Here is a 14,749-nt window from a genome sequence, read left to right as displayed (position 1 = left end):
TTCCTTTCCCCTTATAAGGTAATGTCCAGAAGCACATTAAACAGCCTTTGTTTTCCCCAATTAAAAATCTCACGGAATCTGTCTTATTCTTGCTGATGAGATCCTGCACTGCACTCTCCCATACCCAGCTAAGCCTCCCTCCCTCCAGTCCAGCTCCCTCTCTCTCTCTCTCTCTCTCCACACACACACACACACACACACACACACACACACACACACACATGTGCCATTGCTCTCTCTGAAACTACAAGGTTTGCTCAGGTGTTACCCACCCACCAGCCACAGGAGGACACATTTCCTCCAATGAGGACACATCTCTTTCTATCCACTTTATAATTACTTCTTAATTTGTATTCATGTATGTGTGAAAGTATGAAGATGCCTGTGGGGGCCAGAAGAGTGTGGCATTAGATCCTTTGGAGCTGAAGTTTCAGGCCAGTTGGGAGCCACTCAGCATGGGTGATGTGAGTCAAACTCATGTCTTTTGGAAGACCAATTGGAGCTCTTGACCGCTGAGCCATCTCTCCAGCCATCAACATCATCATTACTGTGTGTGTGGACACTATGAAGGAAGACACACATTGCATTGCACAAATGTGGAGTCAGTTATTTTCTTCCACCTTTACATGGGTCCCAGGATCAAGTCCCACACCTCTCCTCATTTGTAAATGAAACAGTCCTGCAAGAAAGGTTGGTAAAGAGGCAGTAAGATGGTTCAGTGAGTAAAAATGTCTGCTGAGCAAGACTAAAAGTAGAAGAGGATTAGCTCCATGAAGTTGTCCTTTCACCTCTACATGAGCATGTGTGCTCATGCTCATGTGTATATACACATACAAACACACACAGTGATTTTTGAAGAATCAGTGGTAGCTTTCATCTTACTGAACATGTACTGTATTTAATTAAAGGAGCTTCAGCTAGTCACACTACATATACTTGAGTCTCTATTTTAATTTGTTGATTTGGTTTGGTTTGCCTGAGGTAGGGTCCCTTGTGGCTCAGGCTGGCCTTAAAATCACTATGTAGATCAGGCTGACCTCAAACTTATGACAGTCTTCCTGTGTCTAAACTCAAGAGTGTTGTAATTACAAAGACACACACACACACACACACACTTTCTTTCACTACAATACACAAATAATAAATTTCATCAGCATCTGTGGGTACCTATAAGTGCCCTATAGGGGGAAAAGAAAAGGGTGAGGGGCTACTTCATTCATGAAATTGTTGAGACAGCCAAGCTGAGAGTCCACTATGGCTAAAGTGGATCATTTCCTCCATCTCCTCATCTCTCTTTCATTCACTGAATCAATAGCCTCATCACACAATCCAATCAGTAATTCTAAACACAGTTAAAAAAAATCACATTTTGGGGTAGGCCTATAATTCCAGCACTTCCCAAACTGAGACTGTGAGATCTAATCAGCTCCTAGTCAGCCTGGATTAAAATAAATAAATCGGCCAAGGTGGTACACAACTTTAATCCCAGCATTCAGGAGGCAGAGACAGAAGGATCATGGTTAGGTCAAGGCCAACCTGGTCTACAAAGCAGTCAGGGTAGTCAAGACTACATAGAGACCATCTATCTCAGCTAGTAATTAAAATCACATATTGTGAGACTATAACAAAGAGCTATTTGTGTGCAGTTAAGAATAAGTTTCTGTTTGTCTTATGTTTATCTGACCTGTTTACACTGTATGTGCCAAATACAAGAGGATGTACATGATTGGATTACATCTTGATTGGATGTAGGCTGGACTTATATAGGTAGGATATAGGCCAGGACGAATGCTTGCCTCTGACGGGACCTGATGGGAAATGTGAACTATGGGGTTTGCCTTTTTAAGCCCTTGCAAAACATGACTCTTGACCATTTTCATGGAAACTCAGGTATGGAACTTGTCCGAGTCTACTGACCTGGCTAGCAGTTAATTAAAACTATTTCAAATCTGGTTTAAGACTGTGAGAGTGATGCCAGGTACAGTGGCTCACACCTGTAATCCCAGCACTAAAGGAGACAGAGGCACACAGATCTCTGTGAGTTCAAGGCCAGCCTGGTATACAAGGTGAGTCCAGAACAGCCAAGGCTACACAGAGAAACCCTGTCTCAAAAGCTTAAAAAAAAAAGAGTCAGTAGTGGTATTATTCTATGGGATCGACACTTTCTGGAGACCTGCAGAAAGATTCAGACCACCCACCCAAATTCTAAAGCCAGACCTACACTCAGACACTCCAGGCCTGAAGGGCCACTTCAGGAGGCCTTGAGATGTTCCAAGGCTCTGAGGTTGCCTTCAGTTGGCGGACTATCTGGATGAACAGCCATGCTGAGAAAAGCAGTACCCATCTAGGAGGTCCCCCAGTGGGTCAAAGTCTGGTCTGTTCTTTGGGATGCCAATCTGGGACATAGACAGGATTCCTTTGATGGGAACCCAATATTCTCCCATCCAGGGCAAATAGCAAGACCACCTGCTTGGTTCTAGTTAACTATAAATTAATTAAGTTTTTAAAAATCTGTCTGATGTTGGAAGGTTTTGTCGGTTTTGTGCTGAGCTTGTAAATTTGGTTGCAAACACAGAGCTGACACAGAAATGTGTATTTTTGCTATCTCAGATACTAGCCACCACAGCTATACAGCTGCTTTTATGGCTCAGAATTTGTCTCTGAGATTGCTGGTCAATGGATTCAGGTTAACTGGAATTCAGATGTCTTCTGGGTGTGGATAGCATTAAAGTTGTTTTATCTGTTCTACTTTATTGGAAAGCTGGCTCTAGAGTTGGTTATGCCTCTCCCTTCACTAGACCCAAACATATTTAAAAGTTTCCTCTATGTCCTGTGTCAGCCAAGCCACCAGATGCTGTGACAGGGAAAAGAAAGCAAAGCAGAACAGCTAAAAAAAATTAGATTTGATTTATATAAACACTCTGCACCTCAAGATTTATAAATTTATTGGGTATGGTTAAAATTAATTCAGTATTCGGGGAGGTAGAGGCAGGCAGATCTTTGTGACTTCCAGGTTAGACTGGTCTATAAAGCCAGTCCAGGACAGCCAAGGGTTCACAGAGAAACCCTGTCTTGGGGGGAAAGAAAGGGAAGGAAGGAAAGAAGGAAGGAAGGAAGGAAGGAAAGAAGGAAGGAAGGAAGGAAGGAAGGAAGGAAGGAAGGAAGGAGGGAAGGAAGGAAAAAAGAGAAACTATTATATTCTGTAATGGTGTACTATACACGAATCAGGTAAGTTCCCAGTCTATCTGTGGACTGTGTTTATGAGTTAAAAGTTTTATTTTGATACTAAAAAGAGCTCCAATTTAGAAATTGTTATTTTTCTTTTTTTTAATTTTAATTTTTTTATTATTAATTACACTTTATTCATTTTCTAGCCCCCCATAAGCCCCTCCCTCCTCCCCTCCCAACCCCACCCTTCCTCCCCTTTCTGCATGCATGCTCCTCCCCACGTCCACTGATAGGGGAGGTCCTCCTCTCCTTCCTTCTGATCTTAGTCTATCAGATCACATCAGGAGTGGCTGCATTGTCATCTTCTCTGGCCTGGTAAGGCTGCTCCCCCTTCAGGGGGATGTGATCAAAGAGCAGGCCAATCAGTTTATGAAATTGTTATTTTTAAGGCTCAAACTTAACAGAAATAAAGCTATAAAAATCCTACTCTTATAAAAGCTACTAACTCATTGTAAACTGTTAAAGATAATTAAGAGATGCGGTCAGTCACCTCATAAAGGATCAAAATTTTCAATGTGCTCAGAACTATACTTGTAGTAATGCTAAGTACTAATGTACTTAATTACAGAAATAAGCCTTATTGAGGCTACTTAATGAGTTAGCCTACTGTATGTTTTCAAGGTAAAGCCTAAAGCAAATAACTAAAAACAAGCAAAGTTTGTTTAGCTCAGACAGATAATGGTCCTCAAACTTGTCAGAGATCTGCTGAAAAAAAAAAAAAAACAATTTTTTTTTTAATATGTAGTGAAAAAAGCTTACTATTACAGAGCTCCCCAGCTCACAGCAATGACCCCAAGGTCTCCAAAGAAGATGATGGGGCACAGCAACAACCACTCTCCTTGCTTGTGGTAACACTAACCACTGGTCAAGACTGCCCCAAATGCCTTGCCTGCCATCAGAACCCTGCTCAAACTGTGGACAAATAGGATGATTGGACCCCTTTGCCTAGACAAAGGAAAGTCAGTTTCCAAAGTTTCTCCTCCACAGGAAAAGTCTCTCAGGTCTCCTGGGTCTGGTGGCCAAAGACTTATGCTGCCCTGGGACCTCTGTCCCCAAATAAGCCTTGAAAGCCACAGGAGCCCAAGATGTCTAGGTAATGGGTAAGTGTGTCATTTAAATTGATAAGCATTTGGATTATACTTCCTGCTATCTCTGATGACATTGATGGCTAGACTAACTGTAGCTTTGTCAATTTAACAGAAGCAGACAACCAGATTCTTGCCCAAGGCTGCAGCTACCCATGTTCTTAATTCATTTCTTGGGTAAAAATCAAACCTTGCTTTCTCTGGAGCTGCTAAGATCTCCTGTCAGGAAAAAGCAGACAGGTTGCCTTGCTGACAGGCTTCTCTTTACTGTTAACACTAACTCTTTACTGTCCTTTATTTAAAAGAGCTGGCTTTGCAATGACTGTCTTCAGTAATAACTACTCCTGTCTCTGGTAAAGGATTCAATGGAAAGAAAAAGATTTAAATTCTGAGGGTTCTGAGGGTCTAAGAAAGTGTTCTGAAGTATAGAAAAGCCTGAGGATATGAAAACCTAAGTTCTGAGGGCCTAATAAAATGATTTAAGGTGTATAAATGCAAGTTGTAACAGAATAAGAAAGTGGTTTACAGTGAATAAAAATGGGAGGTGTCTTAGACTTCTTTTACCTTCTAAGAGTTTTAACCTTGATCAGTGGACTGACTTTTTCTACAGTGTGGATTTCAGTACAGGTTAATGCTACTATATCTAAAACTTTTATCTTTTTGTAAACTTAAAACAAAATTAATGGAAGCTTCAGGGAGTCATAAGACTTGGATCCAGCTCCCACAGGTCAACCAACTTCAGATAAGAACAGCCGAAGTTTCCCTACCTGTTTCTGAGGATGGGATCGCTCCTGGTCATGGAACTCTACCTGTCCCCCAATTACTAGATCTATGGGACTGAAAATTCTAAATGTAAGATTTTCCTTTAAGTACCCAAAGTGTAACTTCTGTTCCTAACTCTGTATCTGTCTCAGCAGATTTTGGCTGACAGACACCATCCAGGAAACAGCTGCTGACTATAACCTGCTCCAAAGGACTGTGAGCCCTGGATTGCTGAAAGCTGAGGTGGACCAGGCCAGCCAATATGATTGCTCCCTGTCTTTTCAGCTGGGTCAGTGAACTAAATGCTTCTGCTGAATGCCCCCTTGCCTAAATTCCCTTGCAGCCTTGACTAGCATTGCAGCCTCCCTGGGCCTGACACGGACTTCCTAGTTTCAGCAAGAAGTAGTTACACAAGAGAGTAGCCGCCACTTGTCCCCCTACAGGCTGGAATGTTAGATCAAAAGGAAACTCCCCAGCAAAGGGGACAAAATGGCTACCTATAGTACCTATGAGGAAAGGGACCTGTTAAAAACCAAATAGCCCCAAATCTATCAACAGGTAGATCATTAGTTGAAATAGTCCTACAATATAGTAGGGCACTCAACCTGCTCTATGTAAAAGAGAGGGTTTATTATATAACTTTAAAAGAAAATTGTTGTTGGGGGCGGTGGTGCACACACTTGTAATCCCTGCACTATGGGAGGGAGAGGCCGGCGGACTCATCCACAGAGAGAGTCCAGGACACAGCCAAGGCTACACAGAGAAAACCTGTCTCAAAAACCCAAACCGACCCCTCAAAAAAAAAAAAAAAGGAAAATTGTTGCTTCTATCTAAACTACTCGGGATGATTAGAGATAATCTAATCATTACTCAAAAATACATTCCAAAAGAAGGAGGACTGGTGTCCCATCCATTTCCAGGCTCCTCCTAGACAGTAACTCTGATGTCAACCATTACAAAGCTCTTGGCCCTTCTGCTTCTGCTACTGTTGGCTCTTGCATCATTGATGTCTTAACTTTATCATTTATAATTCCTGTCTGGGTACCATTAAGGTGATGGTTATTAGATATTAGATCCCAATATAAACAGGTACCCATGACAGAATCAAGGATTTGACTCAGGATATAGCTCAAAGAGGGAATGTGAGACCAAAACAAAAACTGTACCTTACAGGTTATATGTTCTGTTTGCAATTAATAAATACCTGTGGGATGGGGGTGGTGCACACCTTTGATCCCAGCATTCGGGAGGCAGAAGAAGGAGGATCTCTGAATTCAAAGCCAGCTTGGTCTACAGAGTAAGATCCAGGACAACCAAGGCTACACAAAAAAAACAAACAAACAAACAAAAAAAAAAAAACCTGTCTCAAAAAACTAAAAAAGAAGGAGAAAGAGAAGGAGGAGGAGGAGAAGAAGAAAAGAAACATGTTTTCCCTGTGTTTGTTTTACCCATCTGTACCAGATATGCTTGATCACATATGGGCAGAAGGTGTGCTTGTCCCTGAAGGGGTGTGGACTGGAGGTATGTAGGCAGAAAATACATCAGGATGTAGCTTGCTTCTGATTGGACCTAATGTGAAATGCAGTTGATTATGGGCTTTTCCCTTTTAAACGCCCGTAAAACGTGACCCCAGTCCATTTTCCTGGGAACCCAGGTATGGACCTGGGTAGTAGGGACAGTATTTAATTAAAGCTTGCTTCAAATTTGGCGTAAGATTGTGGTAATGGTCTTATTCTTAACCTATAGGATTAACAATATCACAAGCAAATTTGCAGGAAGGAGGTATTTGGGTAATTCCTAATGGAAATGTTGGCCAGGGGCATAAAGGAAAGACAAGATATCTGAAATCAATTTTTGAGTTTAGTTAGTTTTTGTTAGGATTTGGTGTGTGTGTGTGTGCATGTGAGATCAACACAGAACCCTGACAGAGCCTTGTGATAAGCTTCCTCCCCAGGAGAGGGAGTTCATTTTCGAGAGGGAAGAAGAGTTTTCAGATCCCAGAGGAGCCAGGCAAAGACCTGGAAAAATAACTGTTCAACAAGGCCCTGAGACATCAGCCAGGCCAGACACAGAATAAGGGACCCAGGAAAGGGGAAACTTATGGGTCAGAAGTCAGCAAGGTCAAATTGTCCTTATCACTCTGGCTGTGCCACACAAGCCAAGTGTCTCTGATGCAACCTCACCAGGCACAGTTCAAAGAACTCCAGGCTGGATCCTGTAAAACAAGTTTGTTTGTTACACGTACACTTTTTCCTCTTTCCTCAGGAGCTGTATTCTACACTGGTCCACAAAGTTTAAAGGCCAGATCTTGTCTAAATTCCCAGGGATGCTTTCTTTCAGTAGCCCCCAAGAAACTAAGTCTTCCCATTGCTGTCTTTTTTTTTTTTTTTTTTTTTCAGCTTCCTCCTCTCCCACTGGCCCAGTCATCTGTCTTTGGTGAATTGTTCAAATTAAGTACAAAGACAAGCTGGAAAAAAGGCCACAGTTTATGTGGGAAGCCTTGTCAGGCCCAATTAGCCCAGCTTAAAGTAAAGATAACAATCTGAACACTCACTCACGTGCACAGGCACACAGTGGCATCCCTCCTGGATTCCCAAGTACCCACTAGGCCACACCCTCCCCTCCCCCATCCAGAGGCCAGAGGCAAAGGAGGGCGGGCTTTGGCTGGCCCAGCTCCAAGTTTTCAAATCTGCTTTCAGTTTCTCTTCACAGCAAGAAACCCTACCCAACCAAACCCTTGCCTGACAAAAGCTCTAACTCAGGATGACACTTCCTCCAGGAATTTACCTGCTCGACTGTAGCCCCAGAGTTCCCCAACTCCGAGCTGAAGGCTTCACTGGACTCCATGGTAACTGGGTCACCGCCTTTACCCTAGAATCTTATCATACACACTCCAACAGCTCCACAAAGACAGATCCTGGGGTGATAAGCCCAGCCCCTGGCTCGATGCCTGGCTCCCACTTACAATTCCTCATTATATTAACTGAATAAACCGGCAAACAGGAATGCACACTTTCAGCTTGTGAGACGGCTCAGGGGGGTAAAGCATTCACTTCAAAAGCTTGACAGCCTAAGTGCAAATCCCGGAACCCGTGGGGAAGAGCTGACCGAAACCCTCTGACCTCCACAGAGGTACTCTGGCAAATGCATAGCCACACACCACATGCAGGCTAAACTCCCATACTTTGAAAGTTTCTCAAAAAATAGAAATAACAGGTTTTTCTTTCCCATGAGTTTGTCAGAAAATATGGCCAAGAAACACTAAAGTTATATGCTTGAAGTTATGTTTCACCAATAATTTAAAGCATTGGCAAAAATGTCAAGGTCAGTGAAAGCAAGGTGGTACAGCTGTAATCCTAGGCAGCGAGGAGTTCAAGGCCATCCTGGAATTCATAGGGAGATACGGAAAGTTAAAAAAGAATGCCTGTGTACAACCTCAGGAAGGTTTTCAGACAGAACGGAGGGTGGGTACTGGTGATGGAAAGTCAGGCAACATTACTGAAAACCAATGCAGGATTATAGCTTAATGGGATTCCAAAAGAAAACCAAGAGGGCCAAGCCTTTTAAGTCCTTGAACTTGCTCTGGGTTCAATCTGCCACTCTCACGACTTTGTGCCTGCCTGCTACACCAGAGGTCCTGCCTTCCTTAGTTTGTAGCTGCTAGAGCAGAGCCTCCGGCCTTTCCTGTTGCGTAGACTCATATTCGCAATTCATCTTTTTGCACGCCTTAGAATGTACCACGTGACGTTAGTATTTCACAGCTCCTCTGCAGAACGCAAAAGTAGTAATTCGCTAGCTTCGTGGGAAGTATTTTACTGGCATCTCCCGGAGCTTGGTTAGAAACTCAAGTCCTGGGACCCCACGCCAGACCTCCGGATTCGGCATCAGCATTTCCAGCAGCGATTCCAGCGCACACCAAGGTGCACAAGCACTTCGCTGGAGCCCACTCAGGAAGGCACAGCGGATGCACGACCTAAACGGGGTAGTTGCACGGATAAACAGGAGGTGGCCGCATAGAAAGGGCATACTTGAGACCTTCCGCGGTCCTCGAAGCTCCAGAAAACACTATAACCAGCATCCCCCGGGAGGGATGTCATCTACCAGGTTTATCCATCCTCGCTGTACAACGGGGTGAACGAGAACTCGGATACTGGGGACTGACCCCTTTTTTGAGGCAGGCAGGCGGGAGCAGGAACTCGGGAGGTGTGAGCGAGTGCGCCTCTTCCTGGCTCCAGACTCAGGCCGCCAGAGCTGACAAGGCCAAGTCCCCGCCCACTTCTGCTGTCACCCTGTCAAAACAAAGCCGCTGTCTACAGCGCAGGACCACTCTCTCCTGCGGCCTGGGGAGCAGAGTCCCTCTACACGTGCCGGAGGCCCTCGGGGTGCCCAGAGCCCCCAGGAAAGGAAAATGGCAAGAAAACTCTTCTCAAAGTGAGCAGAATCACCTTGCCAAACCCTGTTTACACCCTACGCAGCCAGGATCGCGCTTTCACTAAACAAGTAAAACACAATAATGACAGGGCTGTCGCCGCACAGCCGACGCCGCCAGGCGCCAAAAGACCCGGGCTTGGGGCTGTGCCCACCTCTCACCCCGCGCTCCGCCCCTTCGCTCCCGCAGAGCGCCTGGATTCCAGGACTCCTCTGCGCGCTCACTCCGGAACCCAGCTCCTCCTAGCGGGGCACAGTGGGGAGAACGGCCGCAGGGAGATACACTAAGATCCCCCCACCCCAAAAAAGCTGCTTCGCGGCCGCGACTGGTACACCACACCAAGCACAGTTATGTCTTCTGTGAAAGGGCTCCCTCGAGCTCCCACGGAGCAAAAAAAGCCCCAGCGTAGCCCGAACGCTTGGAAGCCAAGACTCATCCTTCCCAGAAGAGGGAGACTGCCAGATCTGGAGGACCCCAACCCCTGCCCCAGCTAGACGCGGTGCGAGCCGCAGCGGCAGAGCGCGCGCAGCGATAGCAGCACTTCCGCGGTGCCGGCGGGAGGCGGCGAGCGGGGTGGGGGAGGGGAAGGGGTCCGGGCCCGCCCGTGACCCCGCGGTTGCGCGCGTCCCAGCCGGTACCTTGCAGGCGGAGTACACGCCGAGTTTCTCCAGTTTCTTCGCCCGCGGAGCGGAGCGCAGCTGCGCCTTCTTCACGGCGATCCGGGCCGAGCCGCCTCCTCCCGGTCCCTCGGCTGTGCCCGCCGCGGCCACAGCGGTCGCTGGCCCGCAGGAAGCAGAGCTCCCGGCGGTGGTGGCCAGGGTCCGGGGGGAGCCGTGCGGGGGCGCGGGCGGCAGTGCTGGGGGCCCGGCCCCGCCAGCCTCAGCCATGCCTCCCCGACTGTCACCCGCCGCCGCCAGGGTCCCCGCGGGCGCCGGTGGCGGAGCCGAGACCCTCCCCCCGCCAGGCCGCCGCCCTGCGCCCTCCCCGCCCCCGCCGCGCTCGGCCGCCAGAGATCGCAGGGCCCCGCGCCTCCCGGACCGGCTAGGACGCTAGCGGGCCGGAGCGCCCTGGCCGCGCTCTGCTCCCCTGGGTCTCCCGCATGCTGCTGCGAGCGTGGCCGCCCGCCCGGCGCGCCAGGCCCGGTGGGTGACCGGCGACCCGCGAGTCCCGGCCGCTGCAGCCCAGGCACCTGCCGGCCTTGAGCTGCTGGCGTTCCTGGGCCTGACACCCTCCCGCGCCGAGACTCAACTTCCTCCACCCTAGCGGGAGCAAGAGGAAAAAATTGTTTTCCAGAAGTACTCGTCAGCGGCCAATCCTCCTCTTTGTTGCTAATTCACCAAAATCATGGCGTGCGGGGCTGCTTTCTTTCTTTATTTTATTTTATTTTTTTAAGAGAGAGACTTTGGATTAAACTTTTTCCTTTAAGAATTCTTCTCCATAATCTTCCCCTGGTAGTTTCTGAACTGAATATGACCAAAGAGAGAGAAGACTCAGTGGGCTCTGTTAAAATATATAATATATAATGATTATATAGTATTATTAAAATGATTATTAATAATAACCACATATAAAGAACGTTACAGGCCGGCAAAATAAAAACTAAGTGCGCTGAAAAAGTTTAAAATGAGTCTGCTTCAGGGTTCAGCCAGGTTGGCAGAATTAAAGTCTGCTGCTAAGTTTATTGTTTACTATGTTTTCAAAGACGAAACGCCAGCGTGCAAGTTAACCGGAAAGATAGTATCCGGGAGAGTGATGCTGATTTTGACTTAAACTTCTGTAGCAAAATTATTGTCTCTGTCGCTGATGGCAAGAGGAAGTCGTTTAAGTTGTCCATCATGGGTCCACCCTCTTACAGCGACTTGAAAAGCTCTGTATTGCCTGGCAGCAGCGCTGGCAAGTGCCCTAATTCTGCGGAGCAAGCGCGATCGTAATGTGGGCCGCGGGTCGTAATCTGTTTGTGATTGGCTGCCTTACAAGCTCGCGGGCTCCTGCCAAAGTCCAGCCATAAAGGATGTGCTTTCCCTTGCAAATACTCCCTTGCCGCCCTGTTTAAAACTGCGATTTGTTTTTCCAGACTCTGTGTCCTTTTAACACAGGCTCTCGTGGGAATGCGGTTGCAGGTTCTAAGAGAGATGCTTGAGCAGGGAAAAAAGAAAATACCTTCTCGCAGGGGTGAAGCCTGCCACGGTGAAAAGACAGCTTCCTACTAGGTTACATCTGACCAACGTGCTGTTTGGCCTCAGCCCAGCGTGGTAGTGCAACAGTACGACTCTTGACAAAAAGAAAAAAAAAAAAAAAAGGCAAGATGGTTGATCCCAAAACTGCAGAGGCAGGCCAGTGTCTGTGAGTTTGAGGCATTCTGGTCTACAGTAAGGAGGTCCAGGTCAGCCAGGGCTAAACAGTGAGACCCTGTACAGAAACAAATGAAAAAGCAGTCAGGTTTGACAGCACCGTCCTCTCTACCGTTGCTCTCTGGTGTTCTGTGAGTTTTTACAATAATGTCACTACACTAGGACAGGATTTACTGAGGAATCCAGTACTCTTGAATGTTCTCAGTGTCCTCCATCTAAAAATTTTACGTGGATGACAAAGGAAGCTTGAGGCCCATTATAGTGGGCTGTAAATCCTGGCAGCTGCCCAGAGGACGACTGAGAGGAGGAAGAGAGAAACCGGCTCCTTTTTAGAGTCCAGAAAAGTAAGCCTGTTCTGCAGTTTGGGTGGGGGTGGGGTGGAGTATAAGGAGCAATAATTAAGGGTGAGTTGAAGGGATGTATCCTTTAGAAAAACGTAGAGAATGCCCAGAGGGTCAAGGAAAGTATGCTTATGCTTTGGGCCAGGAACTGAAGAGGTAGCACGGGTGGGAAAGTAAAAGAGGAACCTTTGAGTAAAGAGGTAAGAAATGCAGGCAAACTTAGCAGTGTAGCTGCACAGAGAGGGAGGCTTATGGGTACCTGTAAGAACATCATCTCAGCTGGTCATGGTGGACCATGCCTTTAATTCCAGCACTCCAGGAGGCAGAGGCAGGCAGATCTCACTGAATTAGAAGCCAGTCTAATTAGAAGCCAGTGAATTAGAGGCCAGAAACTCTGTCTTGAAAACAAACAACAAAATCATTTCATTTAAGAGAGTGAGAATGTTTCCTACTTCCGTAATGTTTTTGTGGGATGACCTGGCCAGGTGATTTTTTTTTCTTCTTTGAGATAGGGTTTCTCTGTGTAGCCATGGCTGTCCAAGCTGGCCTTGAACTCTCAGGAAGATCCACCTGTCTCTGCCTCCTGGAGTGCTGAGATTAAAGGTGTGGTGCACCACGCCCAACTACATCTGAGTTTTTAATTCTCTTTCTCAAAAAGAAAAAAAAGTAACAGAGTAGATTAAAAATAATCTTTTAAAAAGAAATCTATGCTGGATGCAGGATGTGGTGACTCATGCCTATAGTCCCAGCACTCAGGAGGCCGAAGCAGATGAATCTCTGTGATTTCAAGATCATCCTGGACTAATCATAATGAGTCCTCTCTCAAAAAGTAAAAATAAACACATAAAATAGCCAAGCTTGGTGCTGGAGAGGTGGTTCAGCAGTTTAGAACACTGTTGCTTTTGCAGAGAACCCAGATTCAATTTCCAGCATACACACGGCAGTTTGCAACCATCCTAACTGCAGTTCCAAGGGATCTACTCCTTCTAACCTCTTTTGGTACCACGCATGCACATGGAGCACGTTCATACATTACACGCCGACCAAACATGCATACACATAAAATCAATAAACCTAAGACAGTTCTTTTAAGTAGCCAAGGTTTAGGATGAGAAAACAGCACTTTCCAAACTGGACTTCAATGAAGCTCTGCTACTTCTACCTTCCTCTCTTTCACATAGTATTTTAAATTATAAGGCAGGGCAATTTTGATACTTCCCTTCTACAAAATGGTGTGTTTGTTGGGGGTAATGATACACAGTTGTAATCCCAGGACATTGGAAGCAGAGACATATGGTAGCAAATTCAAAGCCAGCGTGGGCTACCTAGTGAGCATGAAGCCAGCAGTGCTACATGATGGGACCATATTTTTAAATTAGTTAAATTAAAAGCTATGATGCCATGTAATTATGAGATGGAGACCAAAGCTTACAGCGAAGTAGAGGGGGTGGGGAAGGGCTATCCTTAAAGGACTGGCCTGCTAATGCCCATCCAGCTACCTGACATGACTAAGTTCTCAGATCAGACTTCTTCTTCTTGACATTTTTTTCATCTATTTTCATCAGGCTTCTTATATCACATTAGCAAAGGATGATAGGGTTTTGGGTTCCACCGCTGGCCATTCGTTACGATGATCCACTTGAGATTTGTATGTGCCGCTGGATGTAAATATTGTCTCAAAAGGAGGTGAGGGGTAAAAGTACAGATGTGGTGCATGCTTTGCAGGGAAAGGGAGCAAAGGTGGAAGGTGGATGATTTGAGTTCAAGACTAGCCTAGTCTACATAGTAAATCCCCAGGCCAGTTAGATGACATAATGACTCTGTCTCAAAACAATAGCAATTAGTTTTCTTGAAAGTTTGAGTTTGAGGCCAGCCTACTGTACATAGAGAGTTCCAGGACAGATTGGTCTACGAAGCAAACCCCTGTTTAGAAACCAAAATTTATTAAATAAGTCTTTTAACTTTTAATTGTTTATTTTTATTTTAGGTACATTGATGTTCTGCCTACTCGTATGTGTGTGTGACGGTGTCAAATCCCCTGGAACTGGAGCTACAGACAGTTGTGAGCTGCCATGTCGGCACTAAGAATTGAACCCACGTCCTCTGGACCCAGTGCTCTTAACCACTAAGCCATCTCTCCAGCCCCATTAAATACATTTTTAAAAGAAAAAATACTTTCTGGGCATGGTGATACATGATGATATGAGGAACATCAGGTGTCCACCTGGAGGAAGAAAAAAAGGACTATGCCATGGAAGCTGATGTCTAGCTCAGACATATGATAGACAGAGCACCACAAGGCAGGAAGGAAGCCCCAGTATGTTGGGGGGAAAGCCTGAAGTGTAAGGAAAGCATGCTTAGACGAGATACAGAAGCTGGATGCGTTTGTTGGCTTGTGCCTTTAATCCCAGGAGGCAGAGGCAGGCAGATCTCCCCACTCAAGGTTGGACTGATCATTAGAGGGAGTTCTAAAACAAACGAGACTAATAATTCTGTCACAAAAAAAGAAGAATGAAGGAAGAAAAGGAAGGAAGGAAGGAAGGAAGGAAGGAA

At 46.1% G+C, this 14,749-nt stretch overlaps 2 protein-coding genes across 4 annotated transcripts in view; one reads left to right on the top strand and one right to left on the bottom strand.

Moving 5' to 3' along the window:
- Window positions 1-10,771, bottom strand: part of Kat2b (lysine acetyltransferase 2B) — a 114,893-nt gene extending 104,122 nt beyond the window's left edge. For 2 of the 3 annotated variants that reach the window (XM_060369661.1, XM_060369660.1), the window contains exon 1: window positions 10,143-10,770. In XM_060369661.1, coding sequence (XP_060225644.1) covers window positions 10,143-10,391 — 249 coding nt within the window. In that variant the 5' untranslated portion in view covers window positions 10,392-10,770. Of the gene's footprint in view, window positions 1-10,142 lie in introns of all 3 variants that reach the window. The other variant, XM_060369662.1, reaches the window with a different exon arrangement.
- Pp2d1 (protein phosphatase 2C like domain containing 1) overlaps window positions 10,390-14,749 on the top strand; it is a 64,752-nt gene continuing 60,392 nt past the window's right edge. The window contains exons 1-2 of the mRNA XM_060368950.1: window positions 10,390-10,544; window positions 11,207-11,431. Coding sequence (XP_060224933.1) covers window positions 10,390-10,544; window positions 11,207-11,431 — 380 coding nt within the window. The remainder of the gene's footprint in view (window positions 10,545-11,206; window positions 11,432-14,749) is intronic.

The sequence above is a fragment of the Meriones unguiculatus genome, chromosome 16, assembly GCF_030254825.1.
Source record: "Meriones unguiculatus strain TT.TT164.6M chromosome 16, Bangor_MerUng_6.1, whole genome shotgun sequence".
NCBI classification, from domain to species: Eukaryota; Metazoa; Chordata; class Mammalia; order Rodentia; family Muridae; genus Meriones; species Meriones unguiculatus.
The sequence above is the reverse complement of the archived record's forward strand: the minus strand, read 5'-3'. Positions and strand labels throughout refer to the sequence as shown.